Below are 16,687 nucleotides of genomic sequence, written 5' to 3' on the forward strand. Positions count from 1 at the left end.
TGAATACTTACAGAAAAAATAATAAAAGCAATGCTGATAATACTTTTGCGGCATTTATGTCACTCAAATATGATGCAACAAGCCAATTTTCGGTCTTCGGAGCATGTACGGACATTGCGTACAAGCTTTGAAAGGTCCGAAAACTTGTACGGACACTGTCTAGTGTCCGTAGTGGTGGTGACGCACATGTGGCGCGTGGGCTGTAATGTTTGGATAGATCGTCCCGTACCCTTCTAAACGTGGGCTGTGACTGAACTGTTTCGCTGGATCAACCAGCGCCCCGGCCACCGTGACTGTGTCTTGATCAGGGAGGAATGTTCACGCGGCTGTGTTTTTAATCAAGAACGAGTGTAATGTTTCGGTACATCGCCATTCACCCGACTGAAACGCGCACTGACGTGGTACGTGTCGCCAGAGGCTAGTAGCTTAGCAACCTACACATATTTTTTGTTTTTGTTTTACGATTCATGATGGACATATTTTTCCTGAGGGTCACGTGAGGTCATTTCGGACTCCTGACCTCGCCATCATGAGGTCGCCATCATACCGGGGATCAAGTGCGAGGGTCACAATGATACCAGTCTCAGGAATAAAGAGAAGGCAGCAATTAACGAAGCATACTGCGAAAAAATAGGATAAGCAAACGGCTTCAAGCACTAATAACTTCATTAAATTATTATATCCTAGCATAAAAAATGCATAGCAACATGGCGTTTCGGTAGATAGAGCTGATAAGGAGGAGGCAACAATTAACGTAGCAAAATGCGAAATAATAGGACAAATAAACGGCTTCAAACACCAATAACTTCATTGAACGACTATATCCTGGCATAAGCATGGCATAGCAACATAGCTTTTTGAAAGCGCCTTCGATTGAATCCAAGAACAAATCTATGCGACTAATGTGAGGGGAGATATGTAAGATAAAACATTTTTATGTTGTCATTTTAATACGTTCTTTCAGCGCCGGCCACCCGCCCGCCGCCGCCCGCAGTCGACGCAAGCGTACCCTGTGGCCGGCCGGCGAAACGGGGCAAAGACAACCAATCAGCTTCCCCCGCCGCCCGCTGGATCCGCCGCTGGCCGGCAGTCCCAATCGAGTACCAATGAGTCCCAAATGCGGCCCGAATAGTTCCAAATGTTAACACGCGCGGCTATGCATTTGGTATCATTTGGGACTGATTTGAAACTGCAATTGGCACTGCCCATGGAGTTCAACATTATTTGGAACTAATTGGTACTAGAAATTGGGAAGCGCGGTTCTCCCAATTTCTAGTACCAATTAGTTCCAAATAATGTTGAACTCAATGGGCAGTGCCAATTGCAGTTTCAAATCAGTCCCAAATGATACCAAATGCATAGCCGCGCGTGTTAACATTTGGAACTATTCGGGCCGCATTTGGGACTCATTGGTACTCGATTGGGACTGCCGGCCAGCGGCGGATCCAGCGGGCGGCGGGGGAAGCTGATTGGTTGTCTTTGCCCCGTTTCGCCGGCCGGCCACAGGGTACGCTTGCGTCGACTGCGGGCGGCGGCGGGCGGGTGGCCGGCGCTGAAAGAACGTATTAAAATGACAACATAAAAATGTTTTATCTTACATATCTCCCCTCACATTAGTCGCATAGATTTGTTCTTGGATTCAATCGAAGGCGCTTTCAAAAAGCTATGTTGCTATGCCATGCTTATGCCAGGATATAGTCGTTCAATGAAGTTATTGGTGTTTGAAGCCGTTTATTTGTCCTATTATTTCGCATTTTGCTACGTTAATTGTTGCCTCCTCCTTATCAGCTCTATCTACCGAAACGCCATGTTGCTATGCATTTTTTATGCTAGGATATAATAATTTAATGAAGTTATTAGTGCTTGAAGCCGTTTGCTTATCCTATTTTTTCGCAGTATGCTTCGTTAATTGCTGCCTTCTCTTTATTCCTGAGACTGGTATCATTGTGACCCTCGCACTTGATCCCCGGTATGATGGCGACCTCATGATGGCGAGGTCAGGAGTCCGAAATGACCTCACGTGACCCTCAGGAAAAATATGTCCATCATGAATCGTAAAACAAAAAAAAAATATGTGTAGGTTGCTAAGCTACTAGCCTCTGGCGACACGTACCACGTCAGTGCGCGTTTCAGTCGGGTGAATGGCGATGTACCGAAACATTACACTCGTTCTTGATTAAAAACACAGCCGCGTGAACATTCCTCCCTGATCAAGACACAGTCACGGTGGCCGGGGCGCTGGTTGATCCAGCGAAACAGTTCAGTCACAGCCCACGTTTAGAAGGGTACGGGACGATCTATCCAAACATTACAGCCCACGCGCCACATGTGCGTCACCACCACTACGGACACTAGACAGTGTCCGTACAAGTTTTCGGACCTTTCAAAGCTTGTACGCAATGTCCGTACATGCTCCGAAGACCGAAAATTGGCTTGTTGCATCATATTTGAGTGACATAAATGCCGCAAAAGTATTATCAGCATTGCTTTTATTATTTTTTCTGTAAGTATTCAGGACATTTGTTTTGACAAGGAAAGGAAGCGGTCTTTATCACATTTTATTTTCGATGCATCAATGACTTGTTCTCTTTCAATTGTGTTGGTTAATTAGGTACAAATTGATTTCAGATGATCTTTTGAAAGAATTCGCTTTTCCTCACACTACTGAGCAGTTGGCAGGGCAGGGGCCGCCCCTCAGCCCCGATTCTCTCCTTGTTGAGCATCAAAGGATACGGAAGGACAAAGTCAAAAGGATACAAAGGACAAATGTGACTGAGCTCCCGCCAGCCCCGGCCTATCCGTTAGATCCGCTGCTGTCCTTTCATGTGGGCGAGGGCACAGTACAACAAATACTGTGCAACATCAGCCCGCACAAGGCATGCGGCCCTGATAATGTGAGTGCCCGGGTGATTAGAGAGTGCGCGGTGGAGCTGTCTGTGCCTATCACTATGATATGTAGACTGTCGCTGGAGCAGGGCGTTTTCCCACGTGTCTGGAAGCGTGCCAATATTGTAGGTACTCATACACAAAAAGGGTCCGAAAACATGCGCAAAAAACTACCGGTCCGTGTCCCTCCTACCTCTGTTCGGCAAAGTCTTGGAACGAGTAGTTTTTACCGAGCTTTTTCAACATGTGAAACCGGCCATTTCTGCTCAGCAGCATGGATTTATGCCCGGCCGGTCGTGTGCTACAAACCTATGTACCATGTTACACGCAGCCTGGACCAACATCTCTGCAGGATCTCAGACAGATGTCATTTACACAGACTACAGTTCGGCCTTTCAAAGTGTTAACCACAGTTTACTCCTTCACAAACTAAAATGTTCATACCAGATTTCAGATAAAGCTCTAGATTGGATTCGCTCATATCTGTCTGGGAGAGAGCAGAGAGTGGTGGTCCAGGGCAAGTGTTCCCAGTGGGTGGCTGTGAGATCTGGCACACCGGAGGGCGGATTGATCTCACCGCTGCTCTTCGCGTGCTTTGTGAACGATCTGCCTGGTGTTATCGAAACAGAAACGCTGATGTTCGCTGATGATGTGAAGGTGTACAGGAGAGTCGATAATGAGACAGATGTCAATTTCATCCAAGCCCAGCTGGACAGCCTGTGCGAGTGGTCAGATAAGTGGAAGCTGGAGCTGAATCCAAGCAAATGCAAAGTCCTGACCCTGACCCTAAGGCGTAAACCAGTGTTGGGAGTTTACACGATAGGAGGCGTATCGTTGGAGCGTGTTAAAGTTATGCGAGATCTGGGCGTTCTTCTGGACCAAAGGCTTACGTTTGGAGATCATGTTGAGCACACCGTACGCAAAGCTAACAGAGCGTTAGGTCTACTTATGCGGACATTTGCGACGGGAAAACGAGGACGCTCGCTTGACATGTCGAAACACAGAGCCTTTTTATCAACGTACTACGCCAACGTCCGCTCAATACTGGAGTACTGCAGTGTAGTGTGGAGTGGAGCGGCGCGGACACACATGCAGCGGATTGAACGTGTGCAGGAGAAGTTTCTGGTTTGGCTCTGTGCCCGCTCCCATGTACGCGGGGTGTCGTTTGTTTACCGTGACCTCACTGAACACTTTAAGGTGAACACCCTAGCTGCCCGACACGAGCAGCACGACATTATGTTTCTCCGAAACATTCATCGAAGCAAAATATGTTCGTCATTTCTTCTGGAAAAGTTTCCCATACACGTGCCGCCCCGGACACTGCGTACACAGTCACTGTTCGCTGTCTCGTTTGCAAGGGTAAACACTAACCCGGTTTACATAGCATTTTTGACGAGGCTCTAGCTCGTTAATTTGGCGAAAATTTCGATGCAGTGGTCTTCAAATATTTAGAGGGGATCATTTTGTAAATTGTTAAGCACCATTGGCATCTTTTGCAACATCACGGACGGAGATATTAGCTTGCAACAAACCCTATGTAAACCGGCCTACTGTTCGCTCATGTTCATTCAACCGTATACCGAATGTGTGCAACGCATTCTTGGAGGCGAACAGGGATGTGGACGTCTGGGAGAGTAGCATGGCAGAGTTCAGGTCAAGAGTGAAACGGTATGTGAGTGAGAGACACAGATAGGTAGGTGTAACTGTTCGGCTGTTACTGGAAACAAATGTTTCTAGTCTGCTTTGTTTTTACTGTGGTCGTTTTTACTGTGCTTGTTTAGTGTGTATCAATGTTTTATTTGTTGACTTCATCTGTCATTGGGGTAACGCCCGTTGGTGATAAAAGAATAAATGAAATGAAATGAAATGAAAAGTCAGCAGATTGAAACTGACTAGACCGGGTCGAACCGAACTGAACAGAGTGGGCGAGTCAGGTTAAGGCAGTTGATGGGGGAAATGTAATGTTGAAACATGGGCATTGGACAGTGCCAAGGCAGGTGTAGAACAGGCAGGGTAGGGTTAAAGGGCAGGGATGTTAAGTTTTAAGACAGGCCGGGTCTGCTAGGGAGAAAGGAGGTTGAAGGGCGCATGCGGATGGTTTGCAAGACCTAAACCATGGACCGGTCATTCGCCAGGAAAAGAAGGGCACCACATTTTAGGGCATTGACGAATGGGGAGGGACTACCTAGAGCAAGCTGGGGCGTCAGACAGAAAGGGCACTGAGCTGGGTTAGGCACGGGAATCGACCGGGCGCAGGGCAGGATAAAGAACAGGCACGGGAGGGTAGGGTAGCGGATATGCAGTGGATAGGGCATGGCATATATGCATGGCAGGAAGCCGACAGGACCAGGCACAGGCAAGGTAATCACAGGATAGAGCAGATGTAGGAATGTCATATACAGGGCACAGGAATGGCGATAGATATACAGTGCAGGATAGGGGCACAGAACAGACCACAGGAAGGGCACCTACACACAACACAGGGAGGTACAGAGCCCAGGTAGGTGGGGACTCAGTAACACAAGGGCCTGTGAGAAAGAAAACTGTTTCCCACAATATGACGCATGCAAAGAGATCCAATACCGCTCTAAGGTGGTCCCACAAACGACACATTCATGCTAGTCAGAAAAGTATTAATATTTGGAGAACACAAGTGATTCTTACCTACTTACTCAAGCGGACCCAAGCGACGTGGGCCGATACGAGGAAACGTCATACGGGGAAACCGTTAATCGATAGAATGAAGAAAAACTTAAAGTGCCATCGTTATTGGTAATATTGTTCGTGATGTTGTTTATGATAACCACAAAGTTTAACTTTCGAGTTAGACTGTCAACTGACTGGGCTCAGCGATCGCTGGCCCGACATTCTTCAAGGCATGTCCTGGAGCCCTCAGAGGTCGACGCAGGCTCTCAGAGGCTGGTGGGGCCCTCAAAGTTCTGCAAGGGACCTTTAGAGGCCGGACTGAGGCCCTCAGAGACAAATGCAAGGCTAGGCCCTCAGAAGCCAATGGGGCCCTTAGAGGCAGACTTGGGCCCTCGTGGGCTGGAATGGGGCATCCAAAACCGCATGAAAGTAAAGTCAGCTGCGTTGGACTCCTAGAGGCCGGCTTAAGAGCTCCAAAACTCGGCGTGGGCTTCTAAAGATCGGCTGGAGGCTCTCAGCTATCTGTGTAGGGGTCTTCTAAGGTTTATATAGGCCCGCCCCTCAGTAGCCGGGGAGGGCTCTCAGTGGCCAACAAAGACCGTCAGGAGCCAACGCTGAATGTAAGGGCCTAAAGTCAGTCAACAAACCAGTCATCGGGAAACATACTTTTTTGGACGGGTTTGTTATTCGAGGAGCGCTTGCAATTTGCATTTTGTATGCGATATGGGGATGATGGGGATGTACAGTTACATACACTATTATACCAGATATTCCAAATGGCCCACTGCGGCCGGAATCCGATCTAAAATACCACATAGATCCGTGAAAAATAGAAAATCAAGACGTACAAATCCTCGAGATGACCAGAATTCACGAAACGACGTCAGCATTGTCGCTTGAAGCTTGCCAAAGAGCGCCAAATCTGATCTTTGAAGCCTTTTCATCCGTCAAACCGGCAGAACAACCGCGTGGGGACTGCTGATGCATCCGATGTCCCGCCCGTTCTACCCTTCCAGCATCCGGCAAAGGTGCAAATCACCGGGCAATGAGGCTCCGGGTGTTGTCAGCCTTTCATGTGGTGCCCCCAAAAAATCACCAAAAATAAGGCATATATGCAACCAGTGGAACATCCTCTCAGACGAGCGTCCCCGTCTAATCCACTGATGGGGCCAAAGTGGGGAGATGATTAAGCGCACTATCGTGCCCGACGCAAAGGAAATCTTTCTTCATGTTTGCTGAAGTCCTTCCTCATACGGCAAATATGCGCAAGATTGGCGCTGTGAGAACCTGTCCTTCCTCTGGACGTATACAATAGCTGACCTGGGATTAACTCAGACCTTAATCCCATCAAAACTCTCTGGGCGACTCTTCAAGAGAACGTCAAAGGGCTGCTAGGAGCCACCAAGATCGTTTGCCTCACCAGACAGCTCCAGAAGGTGTGGGCTAAGCTTAACCCTCGCATGTGTGCGGCGTTCGCCAGCTTCTGATGTGTAGGGGGGGGGGGGGGGTCGGTTGGACCCCCCCTTGCCGTTTCGCCCTTTATCGAGCTAGAGCTTTGCGGAAAAAACGATCGTGTTGCCCGTGACGAGAGGAAGCCGATAATGCCCAATTTTAAGGTCCTAGGTCAACAAAGGTCGGGAAAATCGGGCCCTGTTAGAAAGCCGTAAAGCGTTGCTGGTATGGAGTTTTTCGGGGCGCTGATCACGAATCTCGTGTTAGTTTTGATCACAGATGATGTCTTTAAGCATTTAGACCAGGTCGGGTCAGGTCAGGTCAGGTCAACCAGTATGGGTCGTGACGGGTATTCGTATTACGTGTCAACCGCCTCTGACAGCTTCGTAACATGTTACAAAGGCACCAAAACTACTTCGTAAATGTTCGAATGGCTTTTAAATTCGAATTCAGCTCCAAAAACTCAAGCCTGTAAACATGTAAAACTCGAAAAAAGTGAACCGAGGTCACCAAAGGTCAATGACCTGACCTGACCTTCAGGTGACCTTGACATCCACCCTTATGCATGGGAGCAACATAAAATCACGTTTGAAGGTTTCAAACCACGAAAAGCTTGCAAACGCGCGGCTAATGCGAGCCGACATACGCCGAATCGCGATTCCGGCCAAACATGGCTTCGAGAAAGTGCAGGGGTCGTTACCAGATCTCGAGAACGGCTGGACCGATGGCGCTCAAATTTGGTACACGGTTAGGGACCAGTTAGTAGGGTGCCGTGCACAAGTCAGTTGGGACCCTTTCTGCACGTGCGCACGTGCAGGGTGCCGCTCCCAGATCTCGAGAACGGCTGGGCCGATTGTGCTCAAATTTGACACATCGCTAGAGACCGGTTAGTAGGGTGCCGTGCACAAGTCAGTTGGAGGTACCCCCTCGAAATTTCGCACGTGCAAGGCCCACCCTCTCGCTCGCTCCGTTAGTCGCCCCAAAAGGCGTTATACTGGTGGTACAGTGTCATAATTTGGCATACCAATGCGCAAAGAAGTGACGCAAACTTGATAAAAAAATTGGCTCGTTATTTGCACACGAATTTGAGATATAGGCCTCCAGAGTTCGGAACGTTTTTTTTTTTTTGGCCACCCGGTAATATTAAGAGATGAAATGTTTATGTAATCAACTCTTTTCATTGCTAAAAAACGAATAAGCATGTCAAGCTGAAACACGGTGTCAGGGTGTGATATGTGTCGGTTGAGGTCCGTAGCTTAGCAATACACAGGCTTGTTGTTTTATGATTGCCATATTTTTCCTAAAGGTCACGTGAGGTCATGTCGGACTTGTGACCTCGCCATCGTGAGGACGCCATCATACCAGGAACCAGGTGCGAAGGTCACGATGATACCAGTAGTAGAAAACCGATGGATAGGGCTGAAGCTGTGATTCTTGGTGATTCAGACAATGTGCGCATCGGCCACTCGCTGATTGATCATCCGTCGCGGTCGCCTGCCGGCCGGCCGGCCCGAGCCGACTCGCCGCCCGCATCGCAGTGCCTGGCGACGCGTCTGCGACGGCGGGCGCCGGTGGCGCCGGCTGGCGATCGGTCGGCAAAGTGCCGGGCCAAGTCGGCGAATCAAGCTCGCTCTCTTCGCCCCTCTTGCCCCCTGGCTCCGCCCCTTTTATCCCCCTCGACGGAGAAGTTTATGCCCCAGCTTCCGCGCTCCGAGTCGAGCACAACACTCCGCATTCGACCATTTCGATCCCACTAAGAGTTAATGTCAGGGTCAGCATGGGACATTCTACACGGCTGCATGAGTAAGCACTTATCAATGAACCATTTGATAGGTCAAGATGACAACCATTCTTTTCAGAATAGGGTGTCCAAACAGTTTGTCGTTAAGGCCACCATCAATAACAGCAGTGCCACTCAAGTATCCGTTTGTGGACAGCCCACTATGCGTCAGGATTCATCGGCTCAGAAGGACGACATCTCAACATTCCTCAGTGATCATCAGATGAGACTCGCCCTTTGTTGGGACGACTAATGGCTGATGGGGCTGATTTACATAACAAAAAGCGTCTCTGTCCAGTCACGCCGCACCGCCACGTCATGTGGCTTCAAATGGGGCGCCGGTGTGGACCCCAAAAGGAACAAAAACACTGCCAGATTACCTGGGCTATTTCACAGACATACCACTTAATTGAAAGGTGTATGCAAACGGCCAAAAATAGCACAACCGGATGAAAATTGAAATGCTTAAAAAGCAGGCTACCGTAAGAGGAAACTGTGTCGTACTAAATCGATCTAGACTATTCACGTGGCGGTATTGCAGCAGCAAAGTGAGTCTAGTTTATCAGCGCGATCATGAGATAACAAATGTTTTACGAGCTAGGCGTACATTCAAATCTGCAGCCAATCAACTAAAACACAAAAACGAATGATGGCACTGATGACGGGGCTGTCTACATGTCAATTAGACGGACCAAACCTGCGTTGCATATGACAGCCATCTCCGTGTTCAGATAAACCTACAGGGTGTTTCACTTAAAGTGTCAAAAAGTAAAAGGTCTTAATGCACATAAGAACAATGTTTTCTAAGGAAATGTGCATATCATTCCATCCGCAATTGTTGGACATTTGAATATATAACAGCGATATCACCGTCACTCAAACCTATTCCACATATCCGCCCCTTCTTTTGATGCACCGTTTCCGCACGTGTCCGGAGGTGGCTCACGGCCCGTTTTCATATTCAGCGTCCAGACTGTCGGCAAAGCCTTGAATTGTGCTCTTCAGCTCCCGAAGTGATGCGACTTGAGTCTTCCTCAGCTCTGCGAGAGCTACTGAGTCACTGACCAAAACCAGAAGTCTAGCGGTGACAGTTCGGGGCTTCGCGCTGGCCATGGTGGCGGGCGGTGAGGCAGCTGATTATTTTGCCCAGGAACTTCTGGTCCAGCCAGTTCCTGGTGGCTACAGCCGTCGCAGTGGCTGTTTTTGATAACTTGTAATGCCTTGGCTATTTCTGATGTTGAAATTAGCTTCTTGTTATCTTCAAAGGCCCTCAAAAAACCCTGACCTTTTCAACGGTTTCCGCCGAGATGTGGGGGGGGGGGGGGGCGACCCTGCCTTTTTTGGGGACTGGAACTGGCATTGAAGGAGCCCTTTTAAACCTCTTAAGAAGCCCTTTTAAACTTTTATAATCTGGAACGTAGCGAGGTGAGAGAGTAAAACGTTTCCTGAAAAGTCGGCAATACCGTTTCAATGTTTCTGATGGCACCAAATGTAAGTGTAATTCACCCCTCCTGTTGAGGTGTAAATAACCTGTTCTTGGTCTGCATAAGGAAAAAAACCGACTAGTAACTTTGACCTCCTGCCCTCGCTCCGTATGGGTGTAAAATACATCTTAAATGGACAAAGCATAAATGTCCAAAAATTTGCAACAAAGCCACATGCGCAACCACGTGATTTGCATATTTTATATATCTTTAATAAGCATTTACTTTTTGACACTTTTAGTGAAACACCCTGTACATACATGACGCCAGCAGACGGTATCACCGATCGGACATTGCACTGAATACCAATGATAAAAAATGAACACTCCTGTTGGGCCCTTTGGGACTGGTTTTGCGACAAGTTAACCATTAGTTTTCCCGTTCATTGAACCTACACAAATCGGTCCTCACGCGCGACCCATACTGAGAAAGCTCACACGCAAAAGACCGGTAACATGCTCCAAATGTGTCAGGCAAGACGTGTTCCCGATCAATTGGGACAAAACTGTGGCTAAAAATGTTTTGGCATTGCCTTAAAGGGCCGATCCTTATTCAGGAGCGCTGGTAACATGCATCTGTCGGCGGTATGAAATTCACGTCGTACTGCGCTGAGCCAGTGAACGACAGGACCTATCTAACATTCGCCACAAAAGAGCCGGCGTATGCATCACCAGGATATCTTGGCTGTCATGTAATTGAATTGACATAAATAGCTATACAACACTTTCATGTATTTTCATCATTCGTGTTAATTTCTATCCTATCGATAAAAATGAGTACGTTCTTATATAGGCAAGCATGCATGAACTAATACATAAAAACACAGTGACTTGTTACAAATTTCTCCCATTCCCCTTAACAACCCTGCCAGCCTCCAGCACCACCCACGTGACTCCCCCCCCACGCCTCCCCACCCGGTCCACCCCACGTGACTCACTTGACGTCTGTGGGCGTGGGGTCGAGCTGCGGCTCGGAGGTGCCTCCGGCGCCGTCCACGGGTCGACTGCCGAGCGGTGAGCCCACCACGCCCGTCTGCAGCTGCACCAGCTTCAGCTCGTCGTTGATCTCACGCAGCTGGTCGCGCTCCTCGGTCAGACGCTGCGGAAGGAAGGGGGGGGGGGGGGAGATCAGGTCACAGGTCATATGACAAGTCACCTGTTATCGTCATTTGGCGAGGTATGCCAGGAGCTAGAAATAATGCATCTAGAGGGCACACAAGGCATGACACCATATTTTGGCAAGTGAAAATGATTCTGAAGGGAAAGTAAATCAAACTATATTACGATACATAGTAAGAGGTGTATGTACATACGGCCAACCCTGAAGGGGAAAATCCTTAAATTAGGTACTGTCGCATACGCTGATACCTGAAGGTTCGTAAAACTTCTCCGAAGTTTATTTCTCACGCGCGACAACTTGCATAACACATGGAAGACAAGGAAACTCGGAAGCTTGCGGGACTCTCAAACTAGCACCTGAACTTTTAATTGCGGCACTGCCCTACTTTGCAGCTGCCGTCTTGAAAGTTCAAATCAATGACTCATACCAGATAAGCTCACTGCGATCACCATTCCTGTCTGCCTTAAAGTACCGTTTGAGCTATGGTAAATATTTTCAACCACATGAATCAATGCATACAAAACCTTCTGTCCAAATACGTTTCACTCTGAACATCATCGGCCGCGCAGCTGCCGTCAAAGTCATCACAGCCGACAGCATGTCTGTCAAACGGATCGAACTCGGCCTAAAAACCTTCAACGAGGCCACAGAAACTTGACAGAAACCGTGGGAGGATCCGTCTGTGACCGGCCTAACCAAAATAAAAGCAAAAAAAAAACGACCCGAATGGATGGAGTAACACGGTGAGAAATACTGCAGATCTCAACTGTGGCCGTAATAAGATCGGCAGGCGTTTCACTCTGTGACTTTTCAGCCAGCAGTAAAATTTAAACAAAGCATTCGGTTATTCAATCCCCATCGATTTGGTCATTCAAAGGCGTTGCGAGGTGGGAACTTATGCGTGTGCACATTGAGTTACGTGTGGCTAATGCAATTCATTGTTCTGCCGTGAGATTTTATGCCGCTGCACATACGGTCAGCCGTGGATGAATGGCACACAGTGCAAGGCAAATATGTCGTGAACCGCTGCACGGTGCAGAAACCGTCGACTTCCCGGTATTTTGTCGTCGGTAACTGGCTACAAATTGTGCTAACGAACTCATTCAATTTGTACGAGCGGTTAGGTCACGTTTTGAGAGAAACCTTTCAGAAGGGCCGGCCCGTGAGATTTCAGCAGGGCTGCAAAGAGCACTATCTTTCCCCCGCCACATCTTGAACAGATTGGTGTAGCACTATTAAGGTCTATAGATCTCGGCTCCAGCCATTTCCAACGCGACCTACTGAGTGATTCGTCTCCCTGTTATCTACCCGTCACCAATAACTCTCTTACACGCGTCTGTCTCTCCGACTCCACTCCTACCTCCGTCACTCCAAGAGACAAATTGACTGCTCAGCACCTGTCTACAACTCTGTCTCACCCACAAACCACCCGGTGATAGCGGGGTTGTGAACCTACACCCACGCGTGACGAACGCTCGCGTCGTACACTAATCCACACGCAACGCACGCCGATCCGCACACGCGTCCGTTGCTCTCCACCCACACCGCGCAGAGAGGGTGTGATATCTGATCTACCCAGACGGAGTGATCGACAACTCGGCCGATCGGACTCTTCGAGAGGCGATGGGGGTGTCTCTCATCGACTTCGGCCCCCGAAATGCAGCTTTGTTCCTGCATACCAGGCGCGAACGGCTGCTATGCAAAGAAAGCCGGCGACGCAGACAAAATGCGTATGTAAAAAGGTTCGATTTCTAGAGCAAAGTGCAGCTGCAATGAACATATCGCACTACACTTAGAAGCGACTCGGTAGCCAACGCTTAAACCCACCAAAACACCACCTCAGACCGCTATGGTAGCTCGCCCCAGCCGATCCCGCCCTGCGCGACAGAGTCAAGACAGCTCCGGAGTCCGCCCGGCCCTCTGAGATAGCAGCACCGATATGCAGACGGCACTGAGCCCGCTACGAGGGACACGTGCGGCGGGGCTCACGCCGGTCGGAGGGGTGCTGACGGGGTATCGGAGCAGCAATCCAGGTCAGACGGTTCGGTGTACTCAAGGGAGGCAGTGCGGCGGATGGCAGGGTAACTGACAGGGAGGGGAGGTGATACACAGGTCGCGGAGTAGAGCAAAGGCGGGGAAGGACGGAAAAGAGGAATGAAAAGAAGACGGAACACCAAGGGATGCATGAGTCGAGCCCTGAGCAAAGCTCTATCACCATTTCAGGCATATAAGTCGCCACCAATAGAGAAAAAGACCCATAATATCACATCGATCGCACCGTGGGAAATGTTCCGCTAATGTCCTACTGCCGTGACGCCATTCCAATAATTCAGCCTTACTGGGAGATTACCAGATGGTGCCGCATGACATGAAAATATCACATGACGTCACTATCCCTGATGACATCAGCAAATCACAGTGTAATCCGAGGGGCCGATCAGCTGCAGCATGGGAGCTTTACTGGGATAAATCTTTATAGATGACTGGAATACAATTGAGACACTCTGGATGGATAGACATCCGGCATCAATGGCAAGTTTTATTTTGTTACTCAATAAAATGAACTGAACTGAAACTGAACAGAAAGTGACCAGATGCACTCCCACTGTTCGGTCGATGCTGTTAGAAAAACTTACTGAGTTACAGCGGCTCGATGCCACTCGGTGCACTCTAGGTAAATGCAGACAATTATTGACGGAAATGTTAGAAGGTACTGAATTATTAAATTAATAATTCTTTATTAATTTAAAAATTAGAAAAATTAGAATTACTGAATTACCTAAAATTTCGAGTCACCAGTGTTCCTTGGGTAAAAACAACCAGCTAACTGACTCAATCGCAACTCTCATTCATTTCATACCTCGCCGATCTCATCCCGCTCTCCCGATCTCTCACCTCCTTCTCACTCTGCAGCGCGGCCATCTTCTCGCCGAGCTTCCGCAGCTCGAAGTCGGCCTTGTCACGCTTCTTGGTCTCCTCAGAGAGCTGTTCGTGCAGCTCGCTCACTTGTTTCTTGTACAGGTCCAGCTGCGGACGGTAGCTGCCCGATCGCTTCAGCTCCTGGGGGTAAGAAGTTGCATACGGGTCAGACAATCAGACATTGTCACGGGGAGGGGGGGGGGGGGTCAGTGGGGTCACGTGGGCTGGTCAGATGGTTAGACAAGGCAGCAGGATTGTAAATGAGTCGTATTGATCATTTGTGATAGGAACAAATTGGACTGTCACTTCTCAATGTCAAAAGGTGCAACTGCAAAGGCCGAATGTCGCTAAAGTTCAGACGTTAAGAGATAAGGTATCCTGTTTCTGATCTACACCGATGTCATATCGCACGCTTGTAAGTTCCACCGAACAAAGGTTTGCCGACTCGAAACCGGTATAACGCAATGGTTGGAACAATGTCCTTTGCTCGCAGACCAGTTGATCTTTATGATTGACTTGACGTAACCCCAAACTTCATCGCAAGCGCGTTTCTTTTCAGAAACACAATCCTTCTGAACACACCGAGAAGCCGTGAGTGATCTACCAAACCGGACGGCGTCTACGTCTATATAGAGTAGCCTGTGACTGAAGTTCGAGCAAAATGGCCTAACATTTGCGCTTTGTGATAGGGACTTTCTGTTTTGAGGCTTCTCTGCGGTCAAATGTGAGGACGAAGCACCGCGTGCTACAAAAGGCAGCACAACACTTACGTCGCACAGGTGTTCGCCATGTTAACAATCATGCCGACATTTACGATTACGATGATAAACGCTCTAAAGCCGCACGTAGCTCTATAACGCCACAACATTTGTAACGAGCATGCCTAATCTCTCCTTGTTGGAACAAGAGCCCTGACATCACACAATTCATCGGACGAGCCAGCTACTGTTTGGCCAGGTGGCAACGCAAATTTTTACAGCGCGAAAACACAACTGGAGCAAACAAACACAAAACGGGATCCATCCTTCCGTAACCGTGCGTTCTGTACAGCTCGACAAGGCGGCTGAACGGATGCCGGTGCAGCTATTCTGCTGTCATGTAGCTATCACGGATCGCTGGACAGACGTGTGCCACTAATCCTGGACACGTGGCAGGACACGGCACATGCCTTCCGAGGTTTCCTACTACAGGCGCCAAACGATGGACTCACGCAATGGGATATTAAAACCTGTCATTGGTTATATAACAGTTGAACGTGCTTTGGCGCTACAATCATTCCATTCCAATCATTCCAATATGGCGCTACAATCATTCCAATAACCATATAAAAACTGTTGCATTTCATTGCAAGAGCAACTAGAATCATCATCGCTAGCATGTATGAAGCAAAACACGTAAAACAAAGTTCAAGGCTAGCATTCTGTTAGACAAGTAACATGTCTGAATGCCTTCCGAACTATAACTGAGACTTAGGCAGTAACGGTTTTGCTACCGCTAGTGACGTATAATTCCCTACAACGGGGAAGTTTCTTTTTTGTTAAGAGGATAAATCTTCACTCAACTCCCTGAAATAGCATCTGCAGCTTATAAACTAAAGCTCAACGAAAATACAAAACAGAAGACTCCGGATAAGGCAGCCACATAATCAAAAAATGAATTTAGAATCCAGCGTGTCGCCATGCGCTGGATCCACATCCATTTCAGTGAGTGACTCCCCCACACAGCCAGCCCCTCCCTCTCTCCTTTGCGGTGGACCCACCTCCTCGAGCTCCATGTTCTGCTGCATGTAGTCGGTGTTTTTGTCCTCCAGCAGTTTGATCTGGCGTCGCAGGTCACCCATCTCCAGCAGTCGCTTCTGGTAGGTGTCCAGCTTGGCCTCGTACTGCGGCACCTTGGCTGTGAGGTCGCGCAGGATCTCCAGCTCATCCTGGGGACAGACGGGTCATCGGAGGTTAAAAGAGGTCACTGGAGGTCAACCGGGTCAGCTAAAGTCAGACAGGTCACCAAAAGTGACCGGGGACTGCTTGGAACAGGGGCTACCCAGGATTTACGAAGGTCATGGGACTTCGCATGCCAGAAAATCTACAGAGTGCCAGGTGGTGAAGATAAAATAAAATTAAAAACCACGGCTCTAAAGCCGGATAAAGTTATGAGCTGAGTCTGGTCTCTAGCGTCGGTATTCCTTACCTCAGAGATCACACGGTGGTCAGACGTCGGCACCCCACCCTGGCTCCTGAGTCTACCTCGACGAAAGCTCATACAAGATGATTAATTACCCCACGTCAGACATTATTAATTGGGTCTTATCTGCTTAATGGCCAACTGTATTACACAAGCTTATGGAGCCCGATTACTCAACACAAGGAGCGGGTATTGTTAATATCATAAACAAAGGGAAAAG

At 48.6% G+C, this 16,687-nt stretch overlaps 1 protein-coding gene across 3 annotated transcripts in view; it reads right to left on the reverse strand.

Moving 5' to 3' along the window:
• LOC122384935 (protein Hook homolog 3-like) overlaps positions 1-16,687 on the reverse strand; it is a 97,423-nt gene that overhangs the window by 15,135 nt on the left and 65,601 nt on the right. For all 3 annotated transcript variants that reach the window (XM_043372776.1, XM_043372775.1, XM_043372777.1), the window contains 3 exons: positions 16,046-16,213; positions 14,263-14,427; positions 11,186-11,346 (listed from right to left, as the gene is read on the reverse strand). In XM_043372776.1, coding sequence (XP_043228711.1) covers positions 11,186-11,346; positions 14,263-14,427; positions 16,046-16,213 — 494 coding nt within the window. The remainder of the gene's footprint in view (positions 1-11,185; positions 11,347-14,262; positions 14,428-16,045; positions 16,214-16,687) is intronic.

Source organism: Amphibalanus amphitrite, unplaced genomic scaffold (genome assembly GCF_019059575.1).
Source record: "Amphibalanus amphitrite isolate SeventyFive unplaced genomic scaffold, NRLGWU_Aamphi_draft 000204F_arrow, whole genome shotgun sequence".
Classification (NCBI taxonomy): domain Eukaryota; kingdom Metazoa; phylum Arthropoda; class Thecostraca; order Balanomorpha; family Balanidae; genus Amphibalanus; species Amphibalanus amphitrite.